The 14,514-nt window shown below is 41.5% G+C and overlaps 1 protein-coding gene across 5 annotated transcripts in view; it reads left to right on the top strand.

The window, feature by feature from the left end:
* Positions 1-14,514, top strand: part of ITGB6 (integrin subunit beta 6) — a 66,577-nt gene that overhangs the window by 40,060 nt on the left and 12,003 nt on the right. For 4 of the 5 annotated variants that reach the window (XM_005309421.4, XM_024114793.3, XM_065560704.1 and 1 more), the window contains 5 exons: positions 1,538-1,672; positions 1,910-2,327; positions 4,755-4,977; positions 7,517-7,614; positions 13,654-13,773. In XM_005309421.4, coding sequence (XP_005309478.1) covers positions 1,538-1,672; positions 1,910-2,327; positions 4,755-4,977; positions 7,517-7,614; positions 13,654-13,773 — 994 coding nt within the window. The remainder of the gene's footprint in view (positions 1-1,537; positions 1,673-1,909; positions 2,328-4,754; positions 4,978-7,516; positions 7,615-13,653; positions 13,774-14,514) is intronic. The other variant, XM_065560705.1, reaches the window with a different exon arrangement.

Below are 14,514 nucleotides of genomic sequence, written 5' to 3'. Positions count from 1 at the left end.
AGTGGATTTGGAGCTAAATGAATATATTAAAAATCTTGCTTAACAAATGGGCTGCTATCATTTATCTTATTAAAATAATACTTCAGTGAGGTTTTTCAGATGGAAAGACACAATTAAAATGAGGTAGATAAACAGATGTAGAGAATCCAAAGCTTATACAAATGAGACAGTTATGCAAGTTTATACATATTCCACTTGAAGTTTCAGCTAATGCCCATTGCACCTAGTCCTGCAAACCTTTACTCAAGTGAGTGGTCCCATTCATTAGGATGACTCACCTGAGAGTCTCCAGGGAAATTAAGAAAAAGTGGACATTTTCAAAAGCATCTAAAGTACTTAGGAACACAAATCCCATTGGAAGTCAGTGGGACTTGTGCTCCTAAATCCCTTAAGCACTTATGAAAATTTCCCATCAAACGGATTATGTATCTGAGGTTTAGCCTGATGCACACTATTGATTGAATTAGAAAGCCCATTAAAGTCCATAGGAGTCCATCTTGCCGCAGTCTTCAGTGAGCTTTAGATCAAGTCTCAGTATATTGTCAAAAGTGTAATACTAAAACATTTAAGAATGAAACCCAGAAAGCAGAGTGTGAGGGAGCGCAGGCAGCAACATGAAGAGTCTCTCTTCCTGAAGCAATAATAGCATGATTTCTGGCATTACTGAACCCGTTTTGAAATCCAAGTGAAAGCTCATAAACTGAAAGAGTTTCCATCTGGGGAACAGAAGAAAACAGGAAGAAGAAGAGACTTAGGCTACATCTACACTACGGGGGGGGGGGGGGGTCAATTTAAGATACGCAAATTCAGCTACGCGAATAGCGTAGCTGAATTCGACGTATCGCAGCCGACTTACCCCGCTGTAGGGACGGTGGCAAAATCGACCTCTGCGGCTTCCCGTCGACGGCGCTTACTCCCACCTCCGCTGGTGGAGTAAGAGCGTCGATTTGGGGATCGATTTCTACCCGCCGATTCAGGCGGGTAGTGTAGACCCAGCCTTAGATTTACACAATGGAGTGAGCCAGAGCCAGAGGATTAGGGCTGGCTCTGGTCCTGGAAAGATAGGGCCAAATCCTGGAGTCTTTTCTCTGGCCATTCTCAGACAAAACTGAAGTCAATGGGTGTCATGCCTGAGCAAAGACTCTAAGGTTACATGCTAAACAAGGAAAGCTACAGTGTTAGCAAAGTGATCATATAAATTCCTCAGTAAGGCCATGGCTAAATTAAAACCTACAGAAGGGAGCAGAGTACTTAGAAATGAAAGAAGACTTATTATTAGAGCATTAAGTACATTACCCTACAAGTGCAGGATATGGTCGCTCTGGTATCAGATATTCTGCTGATACGGCTGTTGACATTAGCCTAAAAGCCAATACTTCATTCATTTTCCATTTTTCTTGTAAGAAAGAAGTATGTAAATAAAGTATCAAAATTCGGAATTCTTTACTGCATCGATAAGGTTGAGTTTTTCCAATATACGTCACAAAGACGTGGAGCATTAGCAACCATTCCATCCATCGTGTTCCTTTTCTTTAAGGAGCTACGATCTGAAGTGGAGCTGGAGGTGTTAGGAGACACAGAAGGACTCAATCTCTCTTTCACGGCAATCTGTAACAATGGTACCATTTTTCCGCACCAGAGGAAATGTTCCCATATAAAAGTGGGAGAGACAGTAAGTAGATAACAGATTCTCAAATAACATTCATTCCCGTAAAACTGAGAGAGATTTTTTTAGAACACCAAGGCAGAAATCTTGCTTCCTTTATTTAATAAATCTCTTCCAAACAAATTGAGAGTTATTAGGCAATACCTAATAAATTCTTGTTCTTGGCTGTGCATTATATGTCCAGAGTATTCTTTGCATTTTGTATGCTGCAGCCACGAATGGTTAATATATTTTCTTTCCCAGGTCTCTTTCAACATGACAGTAAGCCTACCTACCTGTGAGAAAAGGTGGAGGCAGATTGTAATAAAGCCTGTGGGCCTGAGTGATGCCCTGGAAATTGATATTCAGCTGGAATGCAGCTGTAACTGTCAGAAGGAGGCTGAGATGAACAGTTCCAAATGCAGCGAAGGAAAGGGCTCTTTTGAGTGCGGTGTGTGTGCCTGCAACCCTGGCTACATGGGTCCTTATTGTGAATGTAATGAAAACTCTCTGAGCACAAATTCCTGTAAAAGGTCTCCAGAGCAGAGCTCCTGTAGCGGGAGAGGCGACTGTTACTGCGGGCAGTGTATTTGCCATTTCTCAATGTATGGAAATATTTATGGGCCATACTGTGAATGTGACAATTTTTCTTGCGTGAGATTTAAAGGATTGCAATGTGGAGGTATGTCCCCCTTAAACTATTTTTAAGATCTATATTATAACCTTTTATGTACATGTAACCTTCATTATAGGTGTATTCCCAGATGTGAACTAATTTCAAGGTTTTGACATTTGTTTTCATTCCACGTTGGCATGAAACCAGAACCTTTCAAAAATTTCTGCAAAAAAATGAGAGAGAGAGAGAGAGATCCCTTCCCACCCCAGAATATCCCCATAGCCCCATGGTTATGGCACTCACCTGGCATGTGGGAGTCCCAGTTTGTGGGTCTCCTACATGCTAGGTGAGTGCCCTAATTGCGATGCTATAGCAGCAGTGTCTCAATCTTTCCTGTTGGAGCTCTTCCATTTTCTACAAATAAATAATTAAATATTAATTGGACCAGAGAGAATGAGGGACTGTACCCCAGTGGTTAGGACAAGTTCCTGTGTCTTCCACATCCCAGATGAGTGCCTTAACCACCAGGCTATTCGCAACTCCAGGGTGTGTGTCTCTCATTTTGTCATTTCCAGATCTGTCCCCAAAACTGTACCATTTCTTTGTTTTATAATTATCCAAGTATGCCCTCCTGTATTTAATCACTTTGAGCCTGATTCAGAGCTCACACTGGTTTTATACCAGTAATGCCAATGATATAAGTGTAATTGCTCTTGATTTATACCAGTGTCAGTGAAGTAAGAATCAGACCCTTTATATTTATTTTCTTCTTCTGGACTGCATTCTGTCTGCTACAGTGTTGTAAATCCAGAGCAAATCCATTAAAAACAATGGGAATAGAGTTAAACTGGCATCTCTCTGGAGTAGCACAGTAGTGAATCAGGTAGGTTGGAGTTATCCCAGTGTCAATGAAAAGACAATTTGGCCCATGAGGATCGAGTCTTATCTCCCACACATATACAGGGCTGGCTCCAGGCACCAGCCCATCAAGCTTGTGCTTGGGGCGGCACCTGGAGGGGGGTGGCGTGGTGCTCCGGCTCCGGCCACCGGGGAGAGCGGAGCCCCGGCCAGCACTCCGCCCTCCACCCGGCGCTCTGGCTGCCACTCCACCCTCCCCCTGGTGCTCTGGCCACAGGGGAGAGCGGAGCCGCGGCGGGCTCGCTGCCCTCCACCCGGCGCTCTGGCCACCGGGGAGAGCAGAGCCGCGGCGGGCTCTCCGCCCTCCTCCCGGCGCTCTGGCCACCGGGGAGAGCGGAGCCGCGGCGGACTCTCCGCCCTCCCCCCGGCACTCTGGCCGCCGGGGAGAGCAGAGCCCCAGCCAGCACTCTGCCCTCCACCCGGCGCTCTGGCTGCCACTCCACCCTCCCCCTGGTGCTCTTGCCACAGGGGAGAGCGGAGCCGCGGCGGGCTCGCCGCCCTCCACCCGGCGCTCTGGCCACCGGGGAGAGCGGAGCCGCGGCGGACTCTCCGCCCTCCCTCCGGCACTGTGGCCGCCGGGGAGAGCAGAGCCCCGGCCAGCTCGCTGCCCTCCCCCCGGCGCTCTGGCCGCCGGGGAGAGCGGAGCCGTGGCGGGCTCGCCGCCCTCCTCCCGGCGCTCTGGCCGCCGGGGAGAGTGGAGCCACGGCGGGCTCTCCGCCCTCCTTCCGGCACTCTGGTCGCCGGGGAGAGCGGAGCCCTGGCCAGCTCGCTGCCCTCCCCCCGGCGCTCTGGCCGCCAGGGAGAGCGGAGCCCCAGCCGGACTCTCCGCCCTCCTCCCGGGGCTCCGGCAGCCAGCGGAGCCGCGGCTGGCTTGCCGCCCTCCCCCCGGCACTCTGGCCGCCGGGGAGAGCGGAGCCGCGGCGGGCTCGCTGCCCTCCCCCCGGCGCTCTGGCAGCCGGGGAGAGCGGAGCCGCGGTGGGCTCTCCGCCCTACTCCCGGCGCTCTGGCAGCCGGGGAGAGCGGAGCCGCGGCCAGCTCGCTGCCCTCCCCCCGGCGCTCTGGCCGCCGGGGAGAGCGGAGCCGCGGCGGGCTCGCCGCCCTCTTCTCGGTGCTCTGGCCGCCGGGGAGAGCGGAGCCCCGGCCGGGCTCTCCGCCCTCCTCCCAGGGCTCCGGCAGCCAGTGGAGCCGTGGCAGGCTCGCCGCCCTCCCCCCAGCACTCTGGCCGGTCGGGGAGAGCGGCCTGCTGCCGGGCTTGGTGCCCTCCCCTGCCGCGCTGGGGGGAGGGGGGGCGGCGGGAGGCTTTTTTGCCTGGGGCGGCAAAAAAGCCAGAGCCGGCCCTGTTCATATATATCAGGAGTGACTCCATTAAAGTGAATACAGTTGCACTAGTTTAAGTGAGATGCGAATCAGGCCCTTTATGTTTAACTATATATTGAAAAGGGTGGGGGGGTTTTAAATATGAGAGGTGCTGGTAGTAATGAAAATGTGCATTCTGAAATAGAATGCTTATAATGACTTCTTCTGTCACTTTTAAATGAAAACACTAACCTGGCAAGATAACCATTACTTTTCTAGGTAATGGTGATTGTGACTGTGGTGAATGTGTATGCCACAGCGGATGGACTGGTGAATATTGTAACTGCACAACTGACACTAACTCCTGTGTTTCTGAGGATGGAATACTGTGCAGTGGAAGAGGTGAATGCATTTGTGGAACATGTGTTTGCACAAATCCCGGGGCCTCTGGTAGCACATGTGAAAGATGCCCTATATGTGGTGATCCTTGTAGTTCCAAACGGTAAGGTATTGTTTTTACCATGTTTGTATTTTCTGCTTCATTCAGATGTGTGTAGTATAGTAATAGCTCTGGGGTTCCCACCCCATTTTTCCTGGGTGTGGGTCCTAGAACCTAAGGGCCTCTCTGCTTCTTCTGTGCGATCTAATCTTAATGCAGAAACCAAACATTTCTCAGCATTGATCCGCTGGATCTCAAAATGAACTTCAGGGAAAAGTCCTACAATGAATTCAGCTGAGCAATACTGACATCTGTTCATGGAACAGAACAACAACACAGCAGCATAACCAATGTCACAGAAAGAAAAACAGACAGGGAAGGACCATAAAATAAAGTTTGCAACATGACTGTTACATTATTTATGTCTACGGATTCAGAAGGCCAAGTTCTGCTCTCAGAAGCTACACCAGATTTACACATATATAGCAACTCAAATACCAAATTCAGCTAAATGGAGCGTGGATTAAGCAGATGCCGCTGTCATAGGAGTGTCTGGGTGAGTTCAGTGGAGATAAAAGCAGTGGTGTAAGTTATGCATCAGGTATAAGCTGATCTGAGACTGATCATAAGTGGCAAAGAGGCACTGATTTCACCTTCATTGAGATATGTAAAAGAAGTGGAGCTTGCATGCGCGGGTATACCAGTAAAAGCATGTAAAAAGAGGGTAAGAAAAGCAGATCCTCTAAACACACATTCGTATGCCTGCACTATCGCCAAATCGTCCGAAGATAAATTCAGCCTTGAATTTATCTGCAGTAGTGCCTACTTGATATAAGTAGGCACAACTGCCCAATTAGGCAAGGTGCTTGAATTGCTTTCCATAGAATACCAAATTGGTGCGAAGTACATTTGCACGTTCACGGAGTGCTGAATCAGTGCAAATTACGTTGAAGTATCACTACTCTGCTACTTATATTGATTTATACCTGAGGCCCGCTTCTTCTCCCACACTGTCTTTACCCCTTTGGAATTCCATTGCCTTATTCTCAATATAACATTGTAAATGAGAAAGGAACCCATTCCATGATGTGTAACTTATACTACCATGGCTCTCTACAACTAGTGGATCAGGTCCCAGAAGGCCAATACAGTTTGCTCAAGACTCACATGGATAAGCTAAGTGCATAATATTTTGAGTAAACATAGCCCTTGAGTATAAGTACATTATGCAGTAAATATTATTGATCTGTTTATACTCTGACTAATTCAGCAGACTAATAGGAGATATTTAGTTATCTGGTGGGCATTGAGTTAGCATATTAAAAATATATTCCACATCATCCATTTGTCAGACCTTTTCCATCTCTCCTCTTTTTTTGTCACTGCCATGACAGCTGAAACATATGGCTGGAAAAGCCAAGAGAGAGAAGATTGGAAGACATGGCTAAGTTAAGAGACCAAGTCAGAGGGGACTGAGAGACATGGTTAGGCAGCTGAGAAAGTGAGGGCAGTAGTTTGAGAAACATGGCAAATATGACAAAAACACCAACAACACTGAATGTATCTACATTTGATAGGGACTATCCCATTACCCACTCATGTATTCTATTCACTGCTTCACTTGTGAGTGATAAGGTCACCCCCATCTCATGAAAACAATCACAGTACCCTCAGCATTATTCTCATAGAGGGATGTAATTCAATGCAACAACTGTGATGGCCAGTTTCTTTTTAAACAGTCAGTCCTACAGAGTTGTTGTTCTCAGAGTCTCAGCCTCTGAATCCAGTCAATGCTGTAAACCTAGAATTCTTCCAATATACTTTGCAACAATTTTCCTACGTGAATTTTCTTTATGTATTTTCTTTATTCCACTAGCAGACTCTAGACCAGCTCCAACTCCCATTGAATCACTGGGAGACTTTCTATTGACTTCAGTGGAAGTTGGATCAGACCCTGAGTTTGTTTTTAAATATTCCAGTAATTGTACAAGTAAATAAAGTAAATAAGATATTTTGAAGTTATTTTGCCAATAACTTGCATCAGCTTAATTAGCATCTGTGTTAGTAGCTCCTGAGACAAGTGAATCATATTTGAGAGACATCTGTTAAGATACCTGAGTATGTTTTTAGTTACTTGGTAAATATAACACAATATTTAAGAGATTTTAAACTTAGGGAGTTTTATATTAGATTCTCAGCCTCCTGACATTGAAGTCAATATCAAATATTAGTCCATTTGGTAGACATTCTTCTGACAAGTATTTAGTGTAGGCTTAATTCAGAACCTTTATCTTTAAAAATGAATGCTATGTATGAGTAACCACATTTCTTTATCAGACATACATGAATAATGTTGCCTGGAGTTCTGTCTGGTAACTAACAAGAGCTCAGAGAGAAAGAGGGCAAAAGAGTACTTAACTACAGTACCTTTATTCAGGGTTTTTTGGAGGCAATACATATCACATTTCTGAGAACTACTGTATCTATAGCACAAGACCTTTTGTTGGCTTCTTTTTAAAAAGTAGACAGCATATATATTCTCCTTTATATTTGTGCTTTGTAACAGACAGAGATTGATGAGCTTTTGAATTATTTTTCACAGGAGCTGCATAGAATGTCATTTGGCTTCTGATGTCCAGTCAGAGGCAGAATGCAATGAAAAATGTAGATTAGTTGATGCAATTGTCAACAGTGCAGAAGGTTTGTACATCTTTTATTTAACTGCCTTTTGCTGTCTGCCTTATTAATAGCTTTATTTTTCATTAGTTTTACATAAAAGTATATACAATATCTGAAAATTACTGCAGTACATACATCATTTTTTTCCATGGGATTGGCTTAAAAAATTATACCAGTTATTTGACCCAATCACTATCTATCTACATATACAGTACTGCACTGAAAAACATTCTTATTAATAGCAGTCAGAACTATTTATCCCTTCAGGTTAATTAACTCACCACTATACACAGTTTTCTAACCAACCTTTGAAAACTATAATCCACCTATGGCTGAATTTTAGTCTTACGTGCACTAATACAAACTCCCAATGAAAGCAGTATCCTGACAAAAGCATCTGGGTGTAAAATTATACCCAACCCATAAGTTTCATTGTGATTTCTGCCCTCAGATGCACATGCAGTGACCCCTTTGAAGTTCATGAGAACTTCCAGGACAGAAATTGAATAAAATATTACCCTGATAGACAAAGAAATAAAACTTTAAACAAGACCACTAAGCAATATCGTTGCTTTTTCTAAAAAGAAAAAAAGGGAGGGGCCTGCATATAGTTATGCAGACAATCTGTAATTACTTCCAGTGCCAGCTAATACCCTGACATATTGTAATTCTGAGGCAAGGCAGCACAATCACTATGCTGTAAACATATCACAGATATGACTTCACCTCTAGATCAGGCAAATACAATAATTAGGACAACAATGCAGAATGCTGTATGCATATCTTGAGATTGTTTGCACTAAACCGCTGGGAATTTATCCACAGGATCACAAATAGCAGCAATCCAGTGACATTTGCATCCTTTCTGAGATGAGCTTCAGCACAGTTGTATTTTGTGGTTTCTATTACAGCTATCAAATACAACGTGCAAAAATTTGTAAGAATTTATCTTTGGGGGCAGTGGTGGCAACATTGTATTCCAGAACTTAACAATAAGTTACAATGATTAATATATGTGGTATGTATTCATGAACATATGGAATTCTATAAACTGTAAATAAGTTCATAAAAGCAATTATTCATTGTTCAAATGATAGATGCATTTCTTTGGATGATACTAATCTATAAATCCAAATAAGTTCCTATAGTTTATGGTAAAAGTACAATAAGTAGTATATATTTATGGCAAAAATTCTCAGAAACATATACATAAACATAATAAATTGAATGAACAGGTTTGTTTGGATAGTTATTTAGAAGACTGTGGGTAGCATGGATATTTGGTATCTGAGTACCTTCCATACAGTTTTTGGTATCATTTGGTATTCTTAGTACAAATTTTCAAAAAGCTATCATTGAATGGCAGATCTTTGTAGCCAAGGACACACAGAGCATTCTATTTAAGGTATCCACAATACTACTGAAAACTGGGACTAGCCCATTGCATTGTCTATATCCTTGTGTGTTTAGAGAGAGAGAATCTGGGTTGACACTGCTTTGTCCTAATTTTGCACTTGAACCTCTTTCAAATTCTACCCTTCCCTGACCATAATCTTCAGCAACTGTAGACTTTGATTTTGTTCATAACAGTAGTAACAACTGCTGTAGTAAAAACTGCATGATAGTTTCCATTCTAACTCCACAAATAAAATAATTATTGCAAACTTTATTTGAACAGCTCTACACTTAATCCAAAATGGTTGAGAGTGATGGGTGGAATGATTGATTTGGGCATGGAAATAGCCCTCAATGAGAAGTGACTTTAAGTGGTCTGGAGAAAATGAATACTTAAAAGAAAATAATAATCAGAGGTTCCAAAAACAACAGAATCATAGAATATCAGGTTTGGAAGGGACCTCAGGAGGTCATCTAGTCCAACCCCCTGCTCAAAGCAGGACCAATCCCAAAACAGATTTTTACCCCAGGTCCCTAAATGGCCCCCTCAAGGATTGAACTCACAACCCTGGGTTTAGCAATGCTCAAACCACTGAGCTATCCCTCCCTCTCATTGAACTGCAATGCAATGAGAATTAATCAAGTTGTGCATTACTTGCCCTATGTAACTGCATAAATTTGTCACTGTTACCCTTGTTCTTCCTCCCCCGGCTTCTTGTTCATTGTTAGCTATACATATTTGTTGCATTTCATCCTATATTTTGACTGTAAGATATTTGAGGCAGGGACCATCTTTTAATCTATGTTTGTACAGTGGTTAGCACGATGGGGCCTCAATCCTGACTGAGGCATCTAGGTGCTACTGTGATAAATAATAATACTCGTTGGCTTTAACTTAACAAGTTCAAACCCTTTGAAATTTGAAATTGTATATAGTGTGTATGTATCTGTGCGAGGGGTGTTTGTTAGTCTCTGAAAAGTCTGATCCAAATCCCATTAAAGTCAGTATAAAAGCTCCCATTGACTTCAATAGGAGTTTGGTCAAGTCCAAAGAGTGCAGCTAAGGAAGACTGCACTATGCATGGCTAACGTAGCTGCATATGGATTGAGGCAAGAAGTTTAGAGGATCCCTTCACTCCTTTCCCATAGACCTTGTAAGCGGCAAAGAAGTTAAGAAGGGTTGCCCATTTTGTAAGAGTCACAAAGGGAGCCTGTTCTGTTGCATTTTAGGAGTCCTCCTTCTGGGCAAGGTTGCAACCTCAACTTGGGTGTTTCCTGATTTTTGAGTGCTTCATTGTGAAATTTGAATATTTTTAAAAAATATTTTATATAGAATATTAAAAATTTCTAAATAGATTTTTGTCTGAAAGATTCCTTTACTAATAATTGTTACACGTAAAACCTGAGCTGATTACAATTGAGAAACAGTTAAACACAAACACCCAAAATACACACAAAAACACATACATGTTTTTTTCTGTTTCTTCAGATTGCCTACTTTGTGCACTTGGCAGTGCACTGTGCAAAGTCAGTTTCACTTCCCACTTTTTAAGTGCTAACATCACATTTATAAGTGCTGTGCAGGAAGCTCACTTGAATGTTCTTGTCCTTATACTCCAATAGGGTGTCGATATAACACAACAACTGTGGAGATGCTGAAGTTTCTGAGTTTTTTAGGTGCTACTTTATGTTACTGTTTTTCATGGATGAAGAGAAATTGTCAAATTAATGTTAAGTATTAAAAATTGAAAATTTCTAAAAATGCTGAGATAGCTGAAAAAATCTATATGAACTACAGGAGCCAGAGATGGAAACTGAAGAAAGGTCAAGGAGGCATCTGTCCCTCCATGTAGCTAGGTATGGAGCTACAAGCCAGGGAGCAGGGTTAGGAGGAACATACTCAACCAGCTTATAGAGCCAGCAGAGGAGAGGATCAGGGAAATGAGCTGCAGATTGGGGAGAGGGCCAGGCACTTGCTTTGAGCTGCATCCCTGAGGCACGTGCACAGCTAGGGTTCAGTGTGTTCCCATACTCCTCCCCCAGCTCTGCTCTGCACACACATCCTATCAGGTCTATACATGTTCCCTTACTGTTTGTATGAGTCACAATAAAGCAATTCTAAAAGCCCAGGACAGTATGATTAGGAAAGAACTAAAAGGAGCATAAGCGGCAGATATATTTGACAAAAGTGATTTTGTTCCACTTTGGCATAATTAAGAACATTTAAGTGGAGGCACCCCTTTAAAGCTGTCAGCTTCCCATCTCAGTGCAACATAAACCTCAGGCACTAATCCTGCAGTCCTGCTGCCTAGGATAAGCCTTGCATGCTATCTGACCCAGTACAAAGCTGAAACACTTCAGAAGGAATCAAACTGGTGCAGTTGGAACAGTTTTCATAATGGGGGTGCTGAAACCCATTGAACAAAACTGTAAGACCACACCCCCAGCATCCCTAGTTCCAGCACCCCTGAACTGGTGTGTACAATTTTTATCCTTATTTTTCAGATACATGTGTTTTTAAAATCAGCTCCTTACTGTTGTTTTGTTTAAATTCTTGTTTCTTTTTTGAGATGGGGAGTGGTAGGGATACCTTTTTTAAAAGACAAACAAGAAATTTTCCAGATGACCTGAATAATGCTGCAATCTAAAATTCTTTTTGCATCCACTAGCATGTCCAGGAACCCATTCAGGTTTAACTGAGTTTTGTGTGTTCTCAGGCCCCAGTTCACCACTGTGTCGTTGCAGTTTTATACTGGTATAACTCCATTGATTTCAAACTCTGCTGAAATCAATGGTATTATGCTGGTATAAAATTGGAGTAATGTAGTGAATCATGGCCACAGATACCATAATTAGTGCAAATTACACATGTCTTCTAAATATATTTTTTGTGTTGTCTTGTTAATAAAACTCACTGTGCACTATAGAGGGCTGTATTTTGAGTATGAATTTTTAAAAAACCTAGATAATGCCTAGTGTTAATGACCTCATATACTAAAACAGTGGGACACCTTGGAGGAGGAATAAATATATTCAGTGTAAATTAAATTTAAGAAATTAAAGCAGTGTTGTCAAAAATCTGGCATCAAGCCCTGAAAAATCCTGAGATTAGTTTAAGTCATGGCATTTTAAAAAAGTAATAAATTTGGGGTTCCTTTTATTTGCCTTCTGGTTCTTGAGCCTTTTGAATGCACTTGGGTCACACTTTTCAAGCTTTTCTCTACTGTACTGACAACTAGAAACTTACTTTTTTTTTTAATGAAAACTGAGATTCCCTTATAATCACTTGACTACATGGCCACATTGCATCCCCTATGTATGATATAAATAAAGGCCAAATTATATGAAAGCATGTGATACATAGTAAATAAAAGTTGACATTGTGTATGTACAATAGCTTCCTTGAAAATTCCATTATTGTAGCCAAATTATTTCTTTGTTTGTTTCCTTTTTTGTGATTTGGATGTTTGAAAGGTTAAGGTTGGGCTATTTGGCACTTCTTACTCAGCCAAACTTCCATAGTGTTTTGTCTGAAGGAGTGGTGAATAGAGCCTTAAAAGCCAATAACATTTCATTTTTAAAAATCCATTTGACAAACTTCTAGTTTTCTCACATCTATCTAAAAATAACAAAGACCGACAGGCTTCTTTAAAAATCCATTAAAAGGAAAAGCTAATTTTTAGAGCTGAGTTATTGTATAAATGTCTTGAAACCATAGTTTATAACAGAAGCAACAACAGATGTTCAGCTACAGAGGTGTTAGCAGGCATTGCTAAAAATGAAGGATATTTTCTTAACATAAAGATTTTATATAATGTTAGAATTGGAATTGTGGCACTTCTGGAATTGGATATACAGTCTCAGATTCCAATCATTTTGCTTCTTCTTTACTGTCTGCCACAACTATTCATTGCCCCCCCGCCCCCGACCTCTTGAATGAACCCAACATGAAAGGTTCCCTACTTCGGAAAGGTTTGAAAAAAATACTGGATTAAGTTTTTCTGCACAAATACATTAAGTGAAGGGGCAAGTAAAACTGGGCAGATTGTCATAATGGATTACTTTTGTATCTGCCTTCCGCTGAATCACATTACAATGATCCCACAACTACTTCTGTTATTAATTTATATTTTATTATTGTTACAATACATGCCACAATATTCTTTAGGAACAGCATTGTGGAAGGAATAAATGGTAGTCCTTTTAAAGGTATCAGTATCTGTTTGATATGTGACTATCTACTTCTGAAATGTAATCTAGACATACTACCAGTAGCTCTAAGCCAAAGAGAACATATTGTTTACTTTGTACTAGAATCAGGGCTATTATATTCCCTAGACAACTGGTGGAAAGTGTCTTAGAAGTATTTGCAATTCATTGAAATTCACACTACAGCAGATTGATAGGTGCACTTGATGGTCAGTGCAGATTGACAACACCTGGACGTACTCTTCTGAAACATAAGTGGAAAATCTAAAACAAAAACAAAAAGCCGTTTAGAGTGGAAGAAAAAGTTGTTAAATATAGTGGACATTCTTAGGATATTTCCTTCTCTTCCTGACTTACTATATGTTGAAGAGGCCATGACACACATTAATCCATAGTCTCTGTTTTTATTACATGTTAAATTGCATTTGACCTACTGGGTGGCTTCTTTTTCCACAGATTTCTCAAAGGATAAATCTATTCCCTGCTCTTTACAAGGGGAAAATGAATGTGTTACTACATTTCTAATGGCTACAGATGAACAGGGAAGGACAATCATTCATAGCATAAAGCAGAAAGGTGAGTTGTTAATATCACCTTTTTAATATATGCACATTGTGAACTAAAAGTACAGATGGGAGAATCAAGCCATACATATTGGAAGATTAGCAAACTGAGATGTTATGTACAGTACTGTATTTTCTTGTGTTAATAGTTTTCTCTACCTAATAAAAAAAAAGCACCTCCTAAAATATTTCTTTCATGTGATGGTGAAATGAGATATGACCGTTCTTGCAATACAGGCAGTATGGACTAGTGGACTGAGCACAAGGCTAGGAACGAGACATTGCTGATCTAAATCCAGCTCTGACTCCCTCTGTGGCCTTGAGGCAACTCACTCTATCTCTGTTTCAGTTTCCTCATCTGTAGAGTTTGTATAACATTTCATTCTCTACAACACAGAAGTGATGTGAGGATTAATTAGTTAGTTTTTCAAAAGCACTATGGGAGTACTAAACATTATGAAAATGATGATGATAGCAAATACCATCACATTACATGACAAATTACCTGTAAAATCTTATTCATATAGATACAAAAAATGTTAATAGATTAACAAGAATCCATAATAGTTATGCTAGGCTTGATGAAGTAAATACTATTTTATATTATGTGCAAATATTTTTTAAAATCATGCCCAGTCCACATACTGTAATTACATTTAACACAGCACTATTACCAAGTTTTGAATGATTTTCACAAAGTTACCCTAGATATTCAACAGTCATTTTTACTAAGGTATGTCTTTTCATTTAAAAA

This window comes from Chrysemys picta, chromosome 11 (assembly GCF_011386835.1).
Source record: "Chrysemys picta bellii isolate R12L10 chromosome 11, ASM1138683v2, whole genome shotgun sequence".
Classification (NCBI taxonomy): Eukaryota; Metazoa; Chordata; order Testudines; family Emydidae; genus Chrysemys; species Chrysemys picta.
This window is presented reverse-complemented; position numbering and strand designations above follow the sequence as displayed.